Raw genomic sequence first — 20,701 nt, 5'->3', positions numbered from 1 at the left:
TAATGCCTATATAGCATGGCTTTCCTCATTACCCTAAGCCACATTTGTTCCTATATTCTTATGGAGAGGAACTTAGCTTATATCCTAACTGATAGGTACACAGTAATGACAATCAATATTCTGATAACTTGGGTTATTGTTATTAACAATTCTCCATTGTAAGGTCTAATTTCATTCTTGTTCATTGCTTGTTGAATCGGTATGACAGTTGGTTAGCTTTAAAGAAAGGAAGAAACTGTACTGAACTTCTGAGGTTGTGGAGTTTGATAAATGATTTTTCATTTATGAATATCAATGGAATATCTCATTTTACATGTTGCCATTCTTAGCAATGATTTAGTTTTCAATTTCTTGGTTTCAAGTCTGTGTCATGCTGTGGTTTTGTTTCTGATGTTTTCTTTGTCTTGTTGGATGCTTGCCTTAGAGACACTACAGAAGTACTGGATAGACAGGTTTGGAGGCCAAAGATGGAGGTAAAAGTGGATGCTGAGCTTGTTCGGTTGTTAGGTAAAAGTTTTTCTACACAGGAGAGAAAGGTTGCATATGAATACTTCCTCACTATGGCAGCTTGCAATACAATAGTCCCTACCATAATAGAAGGTGAAAGATCGATTGATTATCAGGGGGAGTCTCCCGATGAACAGGCTCTGGTATCGGCTGCTGCTGCTTATGGATATGCCCTTATTGAGCGAACTTCTGGACACATTGTGATTGATATATTGGGTGTAAGACAAAGGTACTGTTTTCTTGTATCTTCATTGGCTAGGATTTTTCAGGTGGTCTACTACACTCGATTGGGATATTTTCTTGCCAGTTCATGTAGAATTAATCTTAATTAGCAAGCAAATCGAGAGTTTATAATGCAATAATTTATATTTTCCTCTAGATAATCTTAGAGAATGTGTCCTTCAGAGTAGTCCATTTATTCGCTTTCTCACTTTGACACTTTACTTTTGAAAAAACAGATTGGATGTGTTGGGATTGCATGAGTTTGACAGTGTGCGCAAAAGAATGTCAGTAGTAGTTCGATGTCCTGACAATACTGTGAAAGTTTTGGTAAAAGGGGCAGATAGTTCAATGCTTAATATTATGTCCAAAACTCCTAATAACAATCAAGTAACCTATATGGAAGCAACAGAGAACCATCTGCATGAATATGCATCACAGGGTTTACGAACACTTGTTGTGGGAGCAAAAAACCTTAGTGATGAAGAGCTTGAAGAATGGCAGCATTCTTATCAGGAAGCCAGTACAGCATTAATTGATAGGACAGCATTGCTTAGGGAAGCTGCAAGTCTAATTGAATGCAATCTCAACCTACTAGGGGCCACAGGGATTGAAGATAAATTGCAAGATGGGGTCCCAGAAACAATAGAATCATTGAGAGAAGCGGGGATTAAGGTTTGGGTTCTGACTGGAGATAAGCAAGAAACTGCAATTTCTATTGGTCTTTCATGTAAGCTTCTTACTCATAATATGCAGCAGGTTATTATTAATGGCACCTCTAAAGATGCTTGCAAGAAACTTTTAGAAGAGGCAAAAGCTACATACAGAATAAGTCGAGTAGAGACAAGAAAAAGCTTTTCAAAAAGGCAGAAAAGTATTGATATTGCTCAGGCTGAGGGTATACAAGAAACTGAGGGTATACAGGCCTTTCCTGAGTCCAGGTCACATGTTATCAGACAGATTACAGATATCAATGATATCCCTAAGGACCATGGTACGGTAGGTGCAGCAGAGAGGCATCCACCCTTGGCACTTATAATTGATGGCACCAGCCTTGTCTACATATTGGAAAGTGACTTGGAGCAAGAGGCATGTGCCTTCTGAATTTAAGCTATCAAGTTTGTTTTCATTATCTTGTTAGCAGAGAAGTTAAAACTGTGCCTATAAATGATTTTATATGATGGACCCTGTTTTTGCTTGTTTTGTTTGCAGCCATTTCACTTGAAAATGGATATGTGTATGGGTTTTTTAGGATCTCGAGAGTATATGTGAGGCATTGCTTCAGATTTTTTGATCAGTAATAATTTATTAAATGATTTTAATCTTATACAATGGATATTGTTTGTGATGTTTTCAGCTCTTTGATTTGGCAATATCATGTAAAGTAGTTCTTTGCTGTCGAGTTGCTCCTTTGCAAAAAGCTGGTGTTGTTGACCTCATAAAGAGCAGGACAAGTGACATGACACTGGCCATTGGTGATGGTGAGTACCCTTTTTGTTGGATGTGAAAATTCTTATTTGTTATCCATGATGTATCAATTGTGCAGATTCCAGAACCTTGAAAGTTGAAACATTACTGCTGCATGATATTATGATTTATCTAGGGGCAAGAGGTCACAGGGTGGCAGCTTATGTGGCATAAGGGTAATATGCCCAAAACTACTTGCAGCCTATTCGATTTAACTCCTTGGTTCTGGTCAAGGAACCATAACGGAGGAAATTTGTATGGGTATCACCTTTTTTATTTTTCATGTACAGAGTTTTGTGATGGGATGTGTGCCTGAAAATTATGCATGTAATTGTCGATTGTATTTTAAAGAACTTGCTTCACCCTCATTTGTGCAAGACTTGAGATACTTTGAGAATTGTGATCCTTCACAGCCCCTTTTAAGTAGGTTTTAACTCTGTATATGTATAGCACGAAGTCATGGTTGACACGTGTACATATTATTTTTGTAAGAGTATAATGGCTGGAGATATCAATGATCGATGGAGTTTCCATTGTGGAAATGTTTTTATAATACCTACTTCTAGTTCTGTAAATTTATAATGATCAGATTTTGAATATTGAATTGGATGTTTTCATTTGAGTATTCCCAGATTAACTTTTCCTTGCTTATCTTTTTCACTTACCTTGACTAACTAATGCTTATTGCCCAGGTCATCATTGCAGTTTGCTTGTATGCAGTGATTGCTGTGCTGCTACGAGTTGCAGCAGAGTGTCTGCATGAATTTTTAATTGCTTATTTCTTGTTGCTGTGTCACTCTGTTTCATCATATTGTTCCTGCTGTTTTCCGTGTTACGCTGGGAATTCTCCATCACAGTTTTTCTCCCTTTTTTGCACCTGCTGATCTGTCCGCCATTGTTTGTATCACCTCATCTAGAACAGAATACTTACATTGTTAAAAAAATCTAAATGCTTTTTTTGTTGCCATTGTTCTCTTGTTGCAATTCTTTGTAACCTTTCTTGCTTGTCTAGTATCTCTTCTTCCAAAAGCCATCCAAATAGAATTTTGAGCATTACAATTTGTAAGTCACAACCAGAGGCTATATTTTTCACGTTGCCTGTTAATTTACCTGCAAACCTAGCACCTGGCAATCTGTTGATCTAGCAGATTACAGATCTACTGAATGAATGCACATCTAGCTTATTAACATTAATTGGCGGAATCAAAATATAACCAGTCTCGCATAAAAATGACATAGATTCTGCCCTAGCATATCAGTTCATCATTAAAATATTCAAAACCTACTCGGGCTTCTGTCCTGGGATAATTGTTAGGATATTCCGACACATAGGAAATAGTTAAATATAACTTGGTCTAGTGTAGAGTTAGGTAAAGTGTATTTCTTTACTATGTACTTTTGTAACTTACAATCCGACGGTCACAATATGTTCTAGACATGAAGTGATCCGATGGCTCATTTTCTCTTCGGTATTACCGACACTTGATCCATGGTTTAACACCCGATTGGTCCGTGATCCCTATTTAAAGAGCATGGAGGTTCATTTGTAGTGTCAATGTTCATGAGAAAATCTTATGTAAATTTTCTTTCTTTTATTAATAAATTGTTTGAAGTGGCCGCGTTGGCTCAGGCCGTGCACTGTTTCCTTCTTTGAGGGTTTTAATCATGTCAAAAATACTGGTGTATTGATCTGTGATCTATTTGTGAGCGGTGTCCTTTGGTGTTCTATCTAAGGAACTTATCCTGTAAATTCCTACATGGTATCAGAGCTATTTGAGGGCCACATCTGTTGGTGATCCAAATCTGAAGATGGTAGAACTTCATCCGACTGTCATTTCGTAGATCTATTGTTTTTGACTGCTTTCAGGCCGAGAGGACTGCTCTATTATGTTAGAAGCATCTCTGTTCCAGTGAGGAACTTTTTTCGTTTCACGCGAAAAGGTTTTTGGTAGCCTTAGCTATGTCATTTTTAAGATCTGGAGGTATACAATTTTTATTTGCAGTTTTAGTTATTCATCTCTGTTTATTTCAGTTTATTTAGCTCTCTGTTTTTTTATTACCGGATTTATACCTTTCATTTCTACGTATGCTTTTGCGTCGCAACTCTGTGCGATCTGGGCAAATCAGAAACGGGGAGGAAGGATTTTTCTCATGTGTATGCTTTTTTCCGCCGCGCCTTAGTGTGATTTCGGAAAATCAGAAACATTGAGGAAAATATTTAGTTACTGACTAAAGCTAACTTCAAGCCATAAGGTTTGGTTTGTTTTGCATGTCCGTGTTGGGTTGCGTGGTTTTTTGTTTTGTAGGCAAAAATAGTTTTTTCAAGTGAGCACACACTTCAAAGCTTTAGTGACTAAAAAAAAACCCCTTCCTCTTTTCCAAAAATTACTAACCTTTTGAACTAGCTCACTTGGTCCAAAGTTACTTCATGAGAATAGAGGTCTTGGGTTCAAGTCTTTCTTTTTGTTGAGTTACTTTTTAAAAAAACACATGTAACTTATGTTTTAAAGTTACTTTATGTAAAAGTGTTCTCACCCATTATAAAAAATGAGTCACTTATAATTCTAAAGTCTCTTTATCTTTTATTTAAGTTACAATTTAGTGGGTAGCTCATAAAGTACCATTGTAAAAGTGACTTTCACTTATTTATAAAAGTGGGTCACATATTTTTTTTTTTAAAGTGAGCTAATTAGATTAAGTTTGGAGGGGGGGTTTAAATATAATAATATCATTCACTTCCGCACATTCACGTACTTCGTCGGCACCTTCAACAACTTTTCTTCAAAAAGCCATAACTTCTTCATCCGTAAGCCGTTTTCAGAGCCGTTTTTTTTGAATCAGCCTAATTTTTCGAGATATTTCCATTGGAACACTTCAGTTTCTGTTAAAATGGAAAGTCCATGCCAAGTTGTTCTTGACAACACCAACTACTTCCAATGCTAATTCTACATTGTGGATTTACTTAGAAGTAAAGGTCTTTATAGAATAGCCTCAGGCCACGAATCTAAACTTAAATATGAAGATAAGGCAGCCAAATGGAAAATTAGGCAAGATCAAACACGTGGGTTGATAGGGATGTCTATTTCTCCAGACTTTAGAGTCCATATCGCAAAACTTGATATCCCTGATGAAGCAATGAAACAACTCAATAAAGTTTTTGGAGTTAAAAATGAAATTAGAGTTCATCAACTCGAAAATGAGTTGCTTACGTTGGACTCCAATAATTTTTCTTCCATTGAAGATTTTTTGTCCAAATTCAAGACCTTTAGACTTCTCTTGGAAGGTGTTAAAGTTAAGAAAGAAGATGGTAGTCTTATCTATTCCATTCTTACTAAATTAGGACCAGCCTGCTCTGTGTTTGTTTCCACCTTCCATTCTATTAGATAAGCCTTTATTTCTTAAGGACAAGCCTACAAGTCCCCCTTTTTTGATGCCTTTTGTGATTCTTTAATAAGAGAACAAGAAAAACTCTTACATCTTGGTCTTCTTAATCTTGGAAACTCTTCTAAGAAAGCCTTAGCTGCCCAGCAGCAACCAAGTTCAAAGAATCTTAAGAAGCAATATCCTAAAAAGAATGGTTCTAAACCAACCAAGGGTCCTAAGCACTTTCAGTCTTAAAATGAAAAATTAATTCAACAAAATGATAAGGCAATAAAAACAAAGGAAAGAAGACTGATAGACATTGCAACTTTTGTAATCGAGATGGCTACTTAGAATCCAAATGCTTTAAGAAGATGGATGCCTTGGAAGCAACAATGAAGAAACATAACATCCATTTGGAGCACTCTTCAACTTCAACTTCATCTTCATCTTCAGGAATAACACTTTCTGCATGTGGTTGTCAAGCATCTCGGTTTTGTTATGCACTAAATGTATCTTTTTCTTCTCATTCTCATGAGTGACTCATCGATTCTGGAGCTTCTTATCACATGGCCAAAAACAAAGCCATGTTTTCTTCTTTAAATGATTGTAACACCAAAAATATTTATGTTGGTGATGATAGATCTCTTAGTGTTGTAGGGACTAGAACTATTCATCTAGACAATGGTCAATTTAATGTGTATTATGTGTTCCTACTTTATCCTGCAACCTTGTATCTGTATATCAGATAACTCATTCAGGTGAAGGTAAAACCGTTGAATTTTAACCTCATGATGTTGTAATTAAGGACCTCAGAGATCTTAGACAGATTTTAGCTACTGGAATTACTGACGATTCTACAAGGTTGTATAAGTTTAACAACTTTAGGTCATCAACTCTTCTCTCGGTATTTGTTGCTTATAATGATGAAGTGAACAAACTTTGGCATGAGCAATTTGGCCACTTAAACTATCGCTCCCTTCAAAATCTATGTAAAGAAAATATGGTGACAGGTCTTCCTATGGTATCTTGCAGAGATGGTGTTTGTTCTGGATGTGTACTCGGAAAACATCACTGGGATAGTTTTGAAAAACGTGCCTCTTGGCATGCCTCAACCCCTTTACAGCTTGTGTATAGTGATTTATGTGGTCCACTTCCAGTTGTTTCATTCTCTGGCTACAAGTATTTCTTAACTTTTATTGATGATTTCTGCAAACGCTCTTGGGTATACTTCTTAAAACTCAAAAGTGAAGTATTTAACATGTTCTTGGCCTTTGTTGAGAAGCAATCTGGACACCAAATTCTTAAGCTAAGATCTGATAATGGCAGAGAATATGTTAACAACAAATTCATCAACTTTTGCACTGAACATGGAATTCAAATGCAACATATTGTTCCATATACTCCACAACAAAATGGTGTAGCTGAAAGGAAGAATCGCACCTTAAAGGAAATGGCTAATTGTATGCTTCAATCTAAAGGACTTAGTCTTATTTTTTGGGCAGAAGCCATTAACTGTGCAAATTACATAGTAAATCACACTCCTACTAAGGTTTTAAAGAGTATCACTCCAGAAGAAGCATGGAGCTCAATTAAACCAGATGTAAGTCACTTTCGTGTTTTTGGAAGTGAAGCATGGGCCCATATTCCCGATGAGAAACATAAAGCCTTAAAACCTAAGAGTGAAAAATGTATTTTTGTTGGATATTCTGAAGATGTCAAAGGATATGGACTTCTTTCACCTAAATCAAAAAATGTTATCATTAAAAGAGATGTAAAGCTTGCTGAAAATATATCGGCCTACGAGTGTAGTTCAGCGGATGTGCCACCTCTCTCTATCCCTTCTACTTCTGAAAATATTTCTTCTTCAGATGATGACGATGATGAAAATCCTCCCCCACCTTCTCAGGGTCTTCCTTCAGCGTCCAAAATGGGTCCGTGCTATTCGGGATGCAACAGGTTCTCTTGCAGGTGATCCTATAGGTCAGCGATGTACACGTTTTCAGTTTGATAGAGCCTCTTCTTTACTGGCTTAGGCTTCAAATAATTATGATCCTGACACCTTTGTAGAAGCTTCAGGCCATCCAGATTGGGACGCAGCTATGAATGAAGAATATCGTTCATTATTGGCAAATGATACATGGGATCTCGTTCCTCTTCCAAAGGGAAGAAAACTTGTTAGATGTAAATGGGTTTATAGAACCAAGTTTGGACCAGATGTAAAAATTGATAAACATAAAGCTCTTCTTGTTGCTAAGGGATTTTCACAAGTTGAAGGCATTGACTATACTGAAACATTCTCCCTTGTTGGCAAAATGAACTCTATCCGCCTTGTTCTTTCCCTTGCTGCCTCTTTCAAATGGGAAGTCCATCAGATGGATGTTAAATCTGCCTTCTTACATGGGGACTTGCATGAAGAAATCTATATGGAACAACCTCCTGGCTTTATACAAATAGACTCCAGCCTTGTATATCAGCTTAAGAAATCCATTTATGGTCTCAAGCAAGCCGCTTGGGCTTGGTATGCCAAAATGGATAGCTTTCTTTTAGATACTAGCTTTTCTAGGTGTCATTATGACAATACTGTCTACACCAAGAAAGTGGGTAAGTCTCTTATCATTCTTGTTCTTTATGTTGATGATCTTATCCTTACTGGTAGTGATCCCAACCTTATAAACCATGTGAAGTCTAGCCTTAAAAATCAGTTTGAAATGACAAACTTAGGACCCTTGCATTATTTTTTTGGTCTTCAAGTCTTGCAATCCAAGGAAGGTATTTCTCTTTCCCAGTCCAAGTATGTCTGTGATCTTCTACATCACTTTCACATGGAAGATTGTAAGCTAGCCCCTTCTCCCTTTCAGTCTGGAGCCAAACTTTCAGTCACTTGTATGTCCCCTGAAGTTGATGCTACCTTATACCGTCAGCTTGTAGGAAAACTTTTGTATCTGACCCATACCTGTCCTGACCTTTCCTTTGCTGTTGGCCTTATTGCTCGGTTTATGCAAAACCCACATGAAAGTCACTGTAAAGCAGCTAAAAGAATACTTTGTTATGTTCGAGGTATAATTCAATTTGGGATTCATTACAGTGCAGAAGCATCTCCTTTATTGGTTGGTTTCACTGATTTCGATTGGGCTAGTGACCCTGATGATTGGAAGTCTACTGCAGGTTATGTCTTCACTCTTGGTTATGGACCTATTACATGGGCTTGTAAGAAACAAAGTGCCATTTCTTTTTCTTCAGCAGAAGCAGAGTATCGTGGCGTTGTAGAAGCCAGTAAGGAAGCCCTGTGGCTTCGTCAGATCCTATTAGAGTTTGGCTTTCAGCAGCAGCATCCGACTACACTTTGTTGTGATAATCAAAGTGCCATTCAACTATGCAAAGATCCAGTCCAACATCAGCTCAACAAACACATTGAACTACACATGCAATTCATCAGAAAGCTCATTCATGACATGTTCTTGAAGTGCAATATTGTACAACAGATGATCAAGTTGCAAACATCTTTACAAAGGCTCTCACGGGGGCGAAGTTTAATAATCTTCGATTTATGGTTGGAGTTCAAGAAGTTGTCACTAAGGGGGGATAGGCTCTAATGCCTCCTTCCTTCTCGTATTGTGTCATATTTGTACATCCGTCAATCCTATCCCAAGTTGTTCTTAAGGGGGGATGTTAGGATATTCTGACACATAGGAAATAGTTAAATATAACTTGGTATAATGTAGAGTTAGGTAAAGTGTGTTTCTTTACTATGTACTTCCTACAATAATGGCCCAACTGAGGAAATATGTGTAAACGCTAGATCTGATCTAGCTGAGCAAGCCCTCATTGGCTGATTTGGATCTCTTTGCTGCCTCCCTTCCGCAGGCCCAACACACTAGAGTATTATACTCCTTATTGAGATGCCTCTCTTTGTCTTGTGCTACTATATAGTGTATCTTCTCCTTGTCCTTAGTGTTGTTTTTATAAATTTTTGTTGGGCTAAAGCCCTAACCCTAATGTCCAAAGTTATTGACGACCGAGATTAGATCTCGTGTCACTTGAGATTAAAACATAATTACTAAAGTAAATACTTTTTCTAATGTTTCTTTAGCTCAATTAACCAACATAACATTTATGTGCTTTTCCTAAGTCAAAATTTAGGCTAAGTTACAATTGCACCTTGTTCACACTAGAGCAAGTGTCGAAGAAGACTTTGGGTGACTTCTACCCACCTAGACACTTGGGCCTGTGCAGAAGTACCTGCTTGAGCTACAAAGATCAGCATTACCTTCTATTTCCGTTGCCTTGGTTATATGTAGGTTCATATTATGTTGTCTTTGTCAGAGTTCTTTGACCCAAGAGGCACTCTACAACCAGTATGGGGGGTGATGTTGTAGTGGTTTAAATGTTTGTAAATATTTACATGTTGACTTACTTAAAAAATAATAAAAGGTTAAAAGTAATATAAAACCCAATATATGGGAGATGTTGTAGTGTTCGTAAATGAGTGTTAAAATTTAAATGTTGGCTTAGTAAATATAAAAAGTTAAAAGCAATAAAAATAATAAAATTTAATTTGTTATATTGTAATTTTGTTTTATTAATAAAATTATGAATAATTTTTTAAATAAAATAAAGTCATAATATACATATCACATTAAAATATATAACATATAAATAGTAGCTACAAATTAAGATCCTTTTTACCATATACATTAAATTAATGATTTTGTAACCGTATTTAAATTTAATTAATAAGCACATAAAAACATAATAATTACAATAAACTTATAGTATAACAAGATTCTGAACCATGGATATTCACCCCCACTTTACCATGGATATTATTAATTTGTAAGTAGCTTTGTTACAATATCATGGGCCAATACCATGGCTTATGAAGACCACATGCACAAAAACCATAACTCATTTCAGAATCAAAATATTTTATTTTAATTTAATTTATAACATTTTTTAAAATAAATCTAAAAGAAAAAAAGTTTTTTTTTTTTTTTTTTTTTGGTTTCCCCAGGAAAAATCGTAACTTTCATTATATAAAATATTGTAAATTACATGCTGTAGACACTGCATAATGAGCATATGCCAAAATTGTGACCATGGTCCATGAAAGCCACTTACTGTTTGAAGTCTAAAGAGTAGCTGTTACATAACTGTAACTGATAAAGTGAGAAACAAAATGATATATACCTTGTCATAGTTCTGATAATCCACACAAAAATACAAAAAAGGAGGTCCATCTATAATTTGTGAAGAATTATGTAGTTGCCGCCGAAAGCTGTTGGTCAATGAAAGGTCTGTGAAAATACTGATAGAACTCCTGTCCATCCTGCTCCTGTACCAGCAAAGAACCACAAGGTTGCTGCGTTGCTTCCTTGGAAAGACTATTGGAAATCTAGTTCCTTTCCTTGTATATATGATGACAAGATATATAGTCAAACTACGATTTTAAAACAATAATTTCATCCAACAAATTTCTGAGTGTGTGCATGTGACATTTGTTGATTTTGGGTAGCATCGAATGTGCTCTAGTTTTGAAATTTTGTGGAGGGGCTAGAATACATAAGATCTCCAAGACCCATAAATCGTTTGGAGAAATTCCACCCGGATTGTGAGTTATTAAAATAAATAATATTTTTAATGGGGTTCCTAAGTCTAAACTTAGGAAAATAAAAATATTAATGGGTATTAATAAAAATATGGGTGAGAATCTTCTAAGAGACGAGGATCAAGTATATTTTAATCTTAGCTGTTGATTAGGGACTTAATCTTGACCATTGATTCATCAACATGAAAAGTATAAGAGGAGGCTTGAGGGTCAGTTGGAGATACACGATATTGATCAGTCAGTTCGATTTTTCTGGGGCGAGGTTTGCTGAGAAAATTGAATAGGTGATTTGAGTTGCAATGAGAGGGGCAGAAGCAGAGAGTTGGATCAGAAAGGAGTTTTGAGCCAACGAGTACTAGGCAGAGAGGCAGCGCAAAGGCCTACGTAGCCCAGGAAGGGGCTCACGTAGAGTTGACACAGGCCAAGAGGGTCTCTTGTAGTGGCAGTGCAGGATAATCATCAGAAGTTCGAGATTTTGTCAGAGAAGAGAGGTTTTGATCCGGGAGGGCTGAACAACAGTCTTCCTCCAGCAAATCGATTTAGCAGAAGGAGTGACACAGTCTCCCAGAGGCAAGACGCTGGCCCAAGCAGAGATTGCGCTGGGATTTTCGCAGTGCTTGCCGGAGTTAGGTCACTCAGTGGATCAGTTGTGACTTGGAGAACGAGGTAAACTCTCGTATGTATTTCTTGCTGCCGAGATTTCTCTGAAAGGTTAGCTAGTGTGAGAGGCAACCTGTTGTACTTAGATTCTGCTTGCTTAATAATACAAATCCTTTATATACTGCACTGGTTTTCCCGCATTGGGTTTTTCAGAGGACGTTTGTCCAAAAATAACGGTGTCCCTTTTGTGTTTGTCTCATATCTATTTCAGTTTATGATCTGTATGTCAGTGTAGTCTGCAGTAGTGTTTTTCATCAACGTTGAAATAATTAAATAACTTGTTGAATGTAAAAACAAGTAGGAGATGATAAACCAGTGATTGCAGTAGGGTTTCTGATGTGGAGATTCATAAATTTTCACAACATTGTGATTGAAGGTTGAATCAGTTAGACAAGGTTGGAATCACCAAAGATTTGCAGCTGCTGACATCCTTTATTAAGGGAAAATATAAGGAGAAGTCTGAGACTATTGAGTTCTGAGTAGTTATTTGTGCCTCTTCCTAAACCCATCTTCATCTTGAAAAAATATGTAGAAATTCTAACTGTAGATTAACCTGATTATGCAATATAACTAAAGCAAGATACTTAATCTACTTCCACAATCAAACTTGCAGAAGCTTAATCGATTTGAGCAAGATCAAGCAGAACACATATAACAGAGAAGAAGAATCAATACACATGAAACACAGAAGAATACTCTGGGGAAAGCCTCAGCGAAAAACCCCACTATCTGTATTATCATACAAGGTGGAAATATCTAAGAATTACACAAAGCCTTAGCTCTCATAGCTAGCCAGCTCTCAGTACAATCCTCCTGGATGCTCACAGGCAAACAAGGCTTCTCACAAACCTTCTCCTCTGCCCTACAAGCCTCCTATTTCCTTGCGTAGTTTCTCCTGGGTGATCTTGCTGTTACCAAGTGTAACACTGATCTCTCACACTGATCTCACACCCTGTAAAACTGCGCAATCCTCAAGGAACCTTGTTCCTTTTGCATGGATGAGTTCTTTTATAGGAAAATTCCCCCAACTGATAGTACAATGTCCTTGTCTTTAATCTCAACTGGGTCTTTCTTTGAATAGACATGCATGAGTTATTTATGAGAGAATCCTCAGTTATCTGGAATACACTAGTTTGATGCATGCATGCATTAACTGACTGAACTCACAATTAGTTCCTCAAACTGTTTGGAACTAATTTAACTGGACATAACTCAGTTAACTGAACTAACTAATTACAACTCATCCTTATCTCCTTAATTAAGGGATAATCTCCTTAATTTAAGGGATAACCGATGCATGACTTTACAAAGGCTTCTAGCCTGAATTTCTCCAACTAATTAACTCAAGATGAATTAATTAATTATTTTTCAAGCAGCTGGTGAGACTAAATTTGAATTTTAATTCAAGGGCAAATCAAATTTGGAATATTCTGAATGCTATTTTTAACATTTACTATTGCTATTTTCAACACTCCCTCTCAACAAGAAAGGAATTCAACTCGATCCCGATCCTGAACCTTTGGAATGTTCTACATGCAGCGCTTTTCTCTAGTGTTGTTGCTCCAGAAAGTTCAAAAAAAAAACATCCAACTTGAATCAGTATGCTGCATCTGTCATCAATGTCTCTGTCTGCTATTGACTCTGTCAACTGAAAACTTTGCACTTCGGCTAACTCTGCCTTTTTGCACTGTTGTCAATCCTTCTCTATGCTCTTCAGTGTCTGACTGCTTTAGCCTCTGTCACTTTCATCTTTGATTGCATCAATCCCACTGATTCCTCCCGCTACTATGTACTTTGGGCTCTCGTAGCAAGGTACGATCTATGAGATAAAACCTCTCAATGGACCCTGCCCAATTTCAGCCTTCTTGAGACTATCACTTCACATTGCCCCATCTCACACCTGGAGGTATGGATGCATGTGATCCCTCTGCTAACTTGGCTCGAAATTTCCCCCTACTGGAGGTCTCTGCATGAGCGGATGCTTCCACTCGGTCTCCTCTCAGCATCTCCAATTGTGGCTCCTCCACAATTATCTGAGACTTCTTCTGGGACTGCATGTTGAGAGGTAATTTACTCTCCCTCTCAACCACCAAGTCTCTAACATTTGCCTTGCTCCTCAAGGCTTTGCATGCATCTTGAACCTCAAGAGCATATAGGTTCTTGACTCGTGAACCGATTTGCTTCACCTGTCTCGTGGTGATGTGTCTAAGGAAAACCTTTCCCTTATTGAAGACAACATCGTAGCCTTTGTCCTCCAACATCGCGATCGATACCAAATTCTTCTTCAGTCCAGGCACATACTTCACATCTGTCAAGGTGATAAGAGCTCCATGCTCCCTCTGAAAAGCAACCGTGCCCACTTCTGAAACACTATACCTTTCATCGTCACCCATCTCTATGAGTATCTTGAGGTCTTTCTCCTCCAAGGTACTGAATAAACTTTTATTGCCGGTCATGTGGAATGAGGCTCCACTGTCAAAAAACCAACCACAACCCTTCATTGATGACACCATGCATGCGATGAGAGTAAAGTCCATCTCGAACAGAGAGGCTAATGCCTCACCTTCAAATCCTTTCGAGGATCCCTTCTTGGACTTCTTCGATGGGCAATTAGTCGCATAATGACCCATCTTGTGACAATTAAAGCATCTCACTTTAGACTTGTCAACCTTCTTCCCTCCATGAGAAGAATTCGATTCAGAATGGGACGCTTTCCCCTTTCCTTTCCTTGCATTACTTGCTAAGGCCAGATTTTCTTTATCATCCTTGGATGAAGAACCATCTCGTGTGCTCCTCTTGATCTCCTCCTGCATGAGATCTGACCACAGTCGTTCCCAATCCGACAGTTTCTCCCTTCCATTCACAGAGTCCTGGTAGCTATGCCAGCTCTTTGGAAGGCCAAGGAGAGTGAGGCTCGCCATATTATCAGCAATAGTTACTCCCACACTTCCAAGCTCATCTCTATAGGGGGTGAGCTTGTTCAGATATGTGGAAATAGTATCACCGTTCTCCATCTTGATTCTTCAAAACTTGTCCTTGAGCGCCAATTTCCTCTGGTCGCTACTGTTCTGGTAGAGGTCTTTCAATGTCTTCCACATTGAATATGGAGTATCCTTCCCATGGAGACTCGAGACATTATGGTCTTGAACTCCCTCAAGGATGATCCGTCTCGCCCTCGCCACACACTTCTTCCATTCAGCCAACTCTTGTGCATTAGTTGAACCTGGCTTTGGGATTTCTTGATCAATGAAATCCTTCAAGCCGTTGTCTTCTAATATAACCTCCATGCGATCTTTCCATGCTATGTAATTCGAGCTGCCATCCAAGTCATACTCGAGTCTCAAGCTATACAACGCCATTGACCAACCTGAAGTATGAGATGAATTCGATTTGTACCTGCAATCCCGAAATTCAAACTTCGAATTCGCTTCTCCGCATACTGTTCACAGCTCTAATAACCTTTGCTCTGATACCATGTAGAAATTCTGACTGTAGATTAACCTGATTATGCAATATAACTAAAGCAAAATATTTAATCTACTTCTGCAATCAAACTTGCGGAAGCTTAATCGATTTGAGCAAGATCAAATAGAACACATATAATAGCTTAGTTGATTTGTCTGATAGGATCACTATAATTGATTAAACTGATATAAGTATCTCCATTTTACTTGATGATATTTGCTTCATAGCTAATCATCTCGAAGGCTGCATGTCTAATTGTGATCAATGTTGGAACTTGGTCCATCAACTCCAAGCCAACTCCAAGCCTCCATACAGGAATCCAAGCTGCCCTGTGCTATATAGGGCTTGATGCCCTCCAAGATGCAAAATACTCCTCCTTGGTAGGGTGTTCTCCAAGCAAGCAACCATATTCATGTGGCCATCATGTAGCACATCAGCAATGTCGTAAGGAGATTCTTCAATGCCCTAGGGAAGAATATCATGCAAGCACCCAACTAAGATTAAGCAACCACTATGTAAACCATATCTAGTGTGCAAATCAATCATGGGCCATCATTCATGTGTAAATCTTTCACGGACCATCCAAGTGTGCAACATACAACATGTACACCAAATCTCATGAAGCACCCCCAAACATGGTGTAAACCAGTGTTGATAATATCGTCGAGATATCCGCGATATTCGGAAATATCGCGATATTTTCGACGAGCCGATATATCGCCGACAAAATATCGCGATATTTTCAGCTTTTGAAAATATTGCGCGATTTCCGAAATATCGCCGATATTTCGGAAAATATCGCGCGATAATCGAAAATATTGCCTGGCGACTGTAAAAAATTTCTGCACGGCCTATAAAAATCCGATTTTGGTTTTTTTTTCATATCATTTTCATTTCTGATTGTTGGAGAAGGAAGGGGAGAGCTATGTGGTTGTTGCCAAGTAGGGTTTGAGCGTTCTAGGCCCTAGTATTGATATGCTATTCATGGTAATGTTAAATTCTTAAAGTAAAAGTGACATTCTCCTTAATCTTCATTTTCATCCTTTTACTTAAATTTTTAACATTACCATGAAATGACTCAGGATGTTTGAGAGTGGTTCCGACCTCATTGGATTTCATATCGAGAAAGTAGAATTTTAGATTTCATTCAAAATGCAGCAGACTTATCAGTTTTTTAGGATTTCAGGATTGGGAGATTGTAATGTTTCCAGGTGACACCACCTGCCCGAGCTACCCCTGCCACCAGTAGAGGACGTGGTCTACCTCCTATAGCTCCTACTTCTAGTTCTTCAGCTTCTAGAGCATAGCAAACTCCACTGCCAACTCCACCAGCACCAACATCTACATCTAGAGGGAAAGGGAAAGCTGTGGCATTTTCTCACAAGAGGGGCAGAGGAAATCAATAGGATTAAACTTTAGTTATTTTCTTATGTGCTTGTAAGTTGTACATGAACAATGAACATTGAATATTCAAGAATCAAGACCAAGCATATCACATTCTAATTTCTAAATAGTAAATTTTGATTCTATTTATTTTTTTAAAGTGAACTATGAAATTTGAGAGGTAATTATATTTTAATTTGATTAGATAAGCTGCAACCTGCAATTTAATATGGATAATAAACTATATTTTGGTATATATATATATATATATATATATATATATATATAAAACGTGTCCCCCGTGTCTTGTTTCCAGGTCGTTGTGTTTCGTATTGAATACTCGTATTTACGTGTCCTCCGTGTCTCGTGTCCCCGTGTCATGTGACTTAGCTTAAACAATATTGATGTATTGTCTCCGTGGAGGGTGGAGTCTGAGGAGCCCCTCTTGGAGGAGTCACCTTCATGGTTAGAGCCAGTGGCAGATGATCCATTAGCGCAGGGGCAGCAAGAGGAGGACTCAGAGTCAGAGGAGCAGCAGCAGGAGGAGGACACTGCGGGAGCATCAGCATCAACACCATCTGCTATAGATATAGGAGAGCATAGCCCCATACCTAGCACTCATTATTTGACATTAGGTGCAGAGGCAGGGTCAGGGCCTCCTACTACTAGGGGCAGGCCTGGCAAACAGCCCATCATGTTTTCCCGTAAAAGGGGGAGAGGGCAGTGATTTCAGATAGATAGTTGCTAGTTTTATTTGTTGTGCTACATATAACTCATGATGATGAGATACTTTTATATATGTGATGTTATTTTGTATTGGTTCTCCACATTTGAGTCCTTGAATGGACAATTATCAGGGATCAGCAGGATTTGGTATCGCCTTTGATGTATCATTTCTATTTGACATCATATATATCAGTGTTTTCTTCATATTTATGTGCCAATGTGTTTATTTCATGTTGTTAATGCTTTATATGTTTAAAAATCTGAAAAAAATGAATATATTATGCATTTTTTATGCTTGCCGATATTTGCCGATATTTTCGCCGATATTGCCGATAAGATATTTTCTGGACCCTCGCCGATATTTTCCTGATACCGATATTATCAACACTGGTGTAAACACTTTTGGAGTAACCTTGAAAGATAACACTCCATATTTATGAGAAAAGTGTTTTCACCAACACTTGTTGATGCACCAAACATGCCACTTGTTGCAATCTCGGGATTAACCACTGTTTCCCAAACATCACACCCCTCCATCAATACATCACACCTCTCCTCCTCAAGATAACTGGAAGGTTTGTGAATGGAGGAACCAATGCAACATGACGAGCAGATCTCCTAAGAGGAATACTTGGCCTCACTAAAGATCTTGGCACTCCTACATGCCCTTGTGCATCTTGTAATGTTTGGGTGAGCCATATTGGACAACTGCATGCTTGCGTAGAAGGTGAGTGCATATCTAAACCCAATTTCACCCCATTTCCATCTCAATTTGAATCATCTTGAGTTTCTAGAACAACATCTTCCTCATTCTCGTCAATCATTGAAGAAGAATCTTGTGAATTGGATGATCTCTTGTCTTCATCTAACATCACATCTTTTTTCACTGCAGTCTCCAATTGTGGTTGAATATTGATCTTGTAAATTGTGGATGTATTACCGCTTTCATCAATACATGATGCTATGGCAACATCTTGAACCTCCAAAGAACACTGACCACTTGTAAATATGAAGGAAGACTACCCTAGATCATAAGCAACCTGCCAAACTCCATCATCTCAAGTGTTTGGGAACCACATCATGAGCTATTTAGGACATTCTGCAAAGTTAATCACATCTCCATACAAGACCAAGACAAGTGGATCAAATCTATCAAAATCACAAAGATAGAAATCTGCACAAGTCAACTAATCGATCTTGAAATACCAAGTTAGTGGTATAGGTAAGAATCCACATAGGGCTATGAAGTTGTAAACAACTTGTCAACATGAGAATCCTTCTTATTCACCTCAAACACTTCCACAATTGAAATAACCCGAGCTACATGAACTCCCTCATCCCAAGAGAATCTTGAAGAAAGAGTAACATCTTTGTCAACTCCCTATGTTTGAGAGAAAATCCATCATCCCTATCCTTGTACTCTACAATACTCCCATTAGCAACAAGCCTGGAATCAATCACTAAAACGACAATAGGTTCTAAGCGTTTCTTCATGACTTTAGGCCATGCATGTGCCTCTTCAAAGCTAGAAAGCTGTTTCAACACCCTATTGGAATGTACAAATTCTACTAGATGAGCAAGTAACCTACAAAGGCCACCCTCTTTAACCCTCTAGCCAAAGTCCTCGGACTAGCTAGACTACAATCACTAATAATGCACTGCTGTCCCTCAAATGCAACTATCCACTATACATTTGTTGTACTAGAAAATAAACGAAGTTTTTTCTTCAACTCGGGAAAAACAAAGCATTATCCAATAAAAGAACATCACTTGAAGGCATCTAAAAGGAAATGGAGCCATCTCCTCTCATAGGTAAGTAGCATCATTACTAAGATCCATACTCATGCCCCCTCTTGCTCATTAAATTTGCTGAATAATGACCTATCTTATATCATATGTCTTGAAGCTCCATTGTCCACATACCATCCAACACTTTACACCGTGTTAATAGACAAACAAGAGACCATAGCCATATCCATATTGAAAAACATGCATTATGAAGAAGATCATCCATCTATCATAGGTGAAAAATACGTAGGCATCTATTGTTGCAAATCAACCACCTATCGTCTGGGCATCTCACCTACTGAAAATAAAATCTTACTAGCCAATAATCACATAGATCTACCACCTATCGATGGCAACCATTGGAACAAATTAGCCACCTATCATAGGTCCTAGGCATCACACTAGCTGAAACTACATCAATAGTAACCATCCGTGTAGTAAGATACATCATCTCTCATCACAAGAGAAACTAGTCAAAACCTCTCCTATGTGCAACTTGCTAGCGTTTGTCTCAAGCAACCTAGGGTTTCACACCCAACAACCGCAAACAATGTCAATAGCTCTTGCAGGTAATCTTCAAATGAAATACAAGCTACCACTTACACCTAGAGTGATCTCAGTCACAAAAGCTCTCATACCATATGGAAATTTGTGCTCAAACGGAGTCATGAATTTCATCTCTTAACTAGAGGTTTCTAGGATTGTAACCTTGTGAATTTTCATCCTCTGGGCTGTTATGAAATATAAACAAAACAACAAAAACAATGGACAGTATTTCTAGGGAATTCAAGAAAAAATATACCAATGTGTTCCGATTAGTTTCAGCCCTCCAGGGCAATCTTATCAAAGAACAAACCAACTCTAAAAATTATTATTATAGCTGCATAACTAGCAGCAAATCTACTTTTATTCTTCAATTGCAATGTTAAATTAATTAACATAATCACTCTTATGTCAAATCAGCAAGACATTTAGAGCCAGAAATTATAGACCATGAAGAATATAGATGAATGAAAATTAAATCTTCAATTACCTAGCTGAAAAATTTATTAATATGCATAAAGATGAAGTTCATGTACATACCATAGCCTTATCACATGGTTAATACACTCCTCCAATTCTCAAAGACACTAGCTATGGAAAACCACGATGTGTGTCCAATGCACCTCATACAAGCCTCCAAAGACTCTATCAATCTTCCTAAGCCATGTACTTCATTGGGCCCACTGCCCCTACATGACCATTGTTGCAATCTAGGCATCCTTGAGCCAACTCCAAGTCTCTATATAGGAATCCGAGCTACCATTTGGTGTCTAGGGCCTGATGCTCTTCCCCATGATGCAAAACACTCCTCCTGCTTACTAGGGCGTTCTCCAAGCAAACAACCACATCTCCATGTGGCCATTGTGTAGATTCTAGAATGTCACCAAGCTGTTAGAACTTGGGAGATCCCCAACACCCTAGGGAAAAATATCATGCAAACACCCAATCAAGGTCAAGCAACCACTAAGTAAGCCA

General features: G+C 38.1%; 1 protein-coding gene across 4 annotated transcripts in view; it reads left to right on the top strand.

Annotated features, from left to right (window-relative positions):
* LOC149158027 (phospholipid-transporting ATPase 1-like) overlaps positions 1-20,701 on the top strand; it is a 75,124-nt gene that overhangs the window by 18,093 nt on the left and 36,330 nt on the right. For all 4 annotated transcript variants that reach the window (XM_089436092.1, XM_089436091.1, XM_089436094.1 and 1 more), the window contains 3 exons: positions 436-736; positions 966-1,815; positions 2,084-2,207. In XM_089436092.1, the coding sequence (XP_089292218.1) occupies positions 436-736; positions 966-1,815; positions 2,084-2,207 (1,275 nt within the window). The remainder of the gene's footprint in view (positions 1-435; positions 737-965; positions 1,816-2,083; positions 2,208-20,701) is intronic.

Source organism: Pinus tabuliformis, chromosome 5_2 (assembly GCF_031772625.1).
Source record: "Pinus tabuliformis cultivar Carrire ecotype Pingquan chromosome 5_2, CPIR1, whole genome shotgun sequence".
NCBI lineage: Eukaryota > Viridiplantae > Streptophyta > Pinopsida > Pinales > Pinaceae > Pinus > Pinus tabuliformis.
The sequence above is the reverse complement of the archived record's forward strand: the minus strand, read 5'-3'. Positions and strand labels throughout refer to the sequence as shown.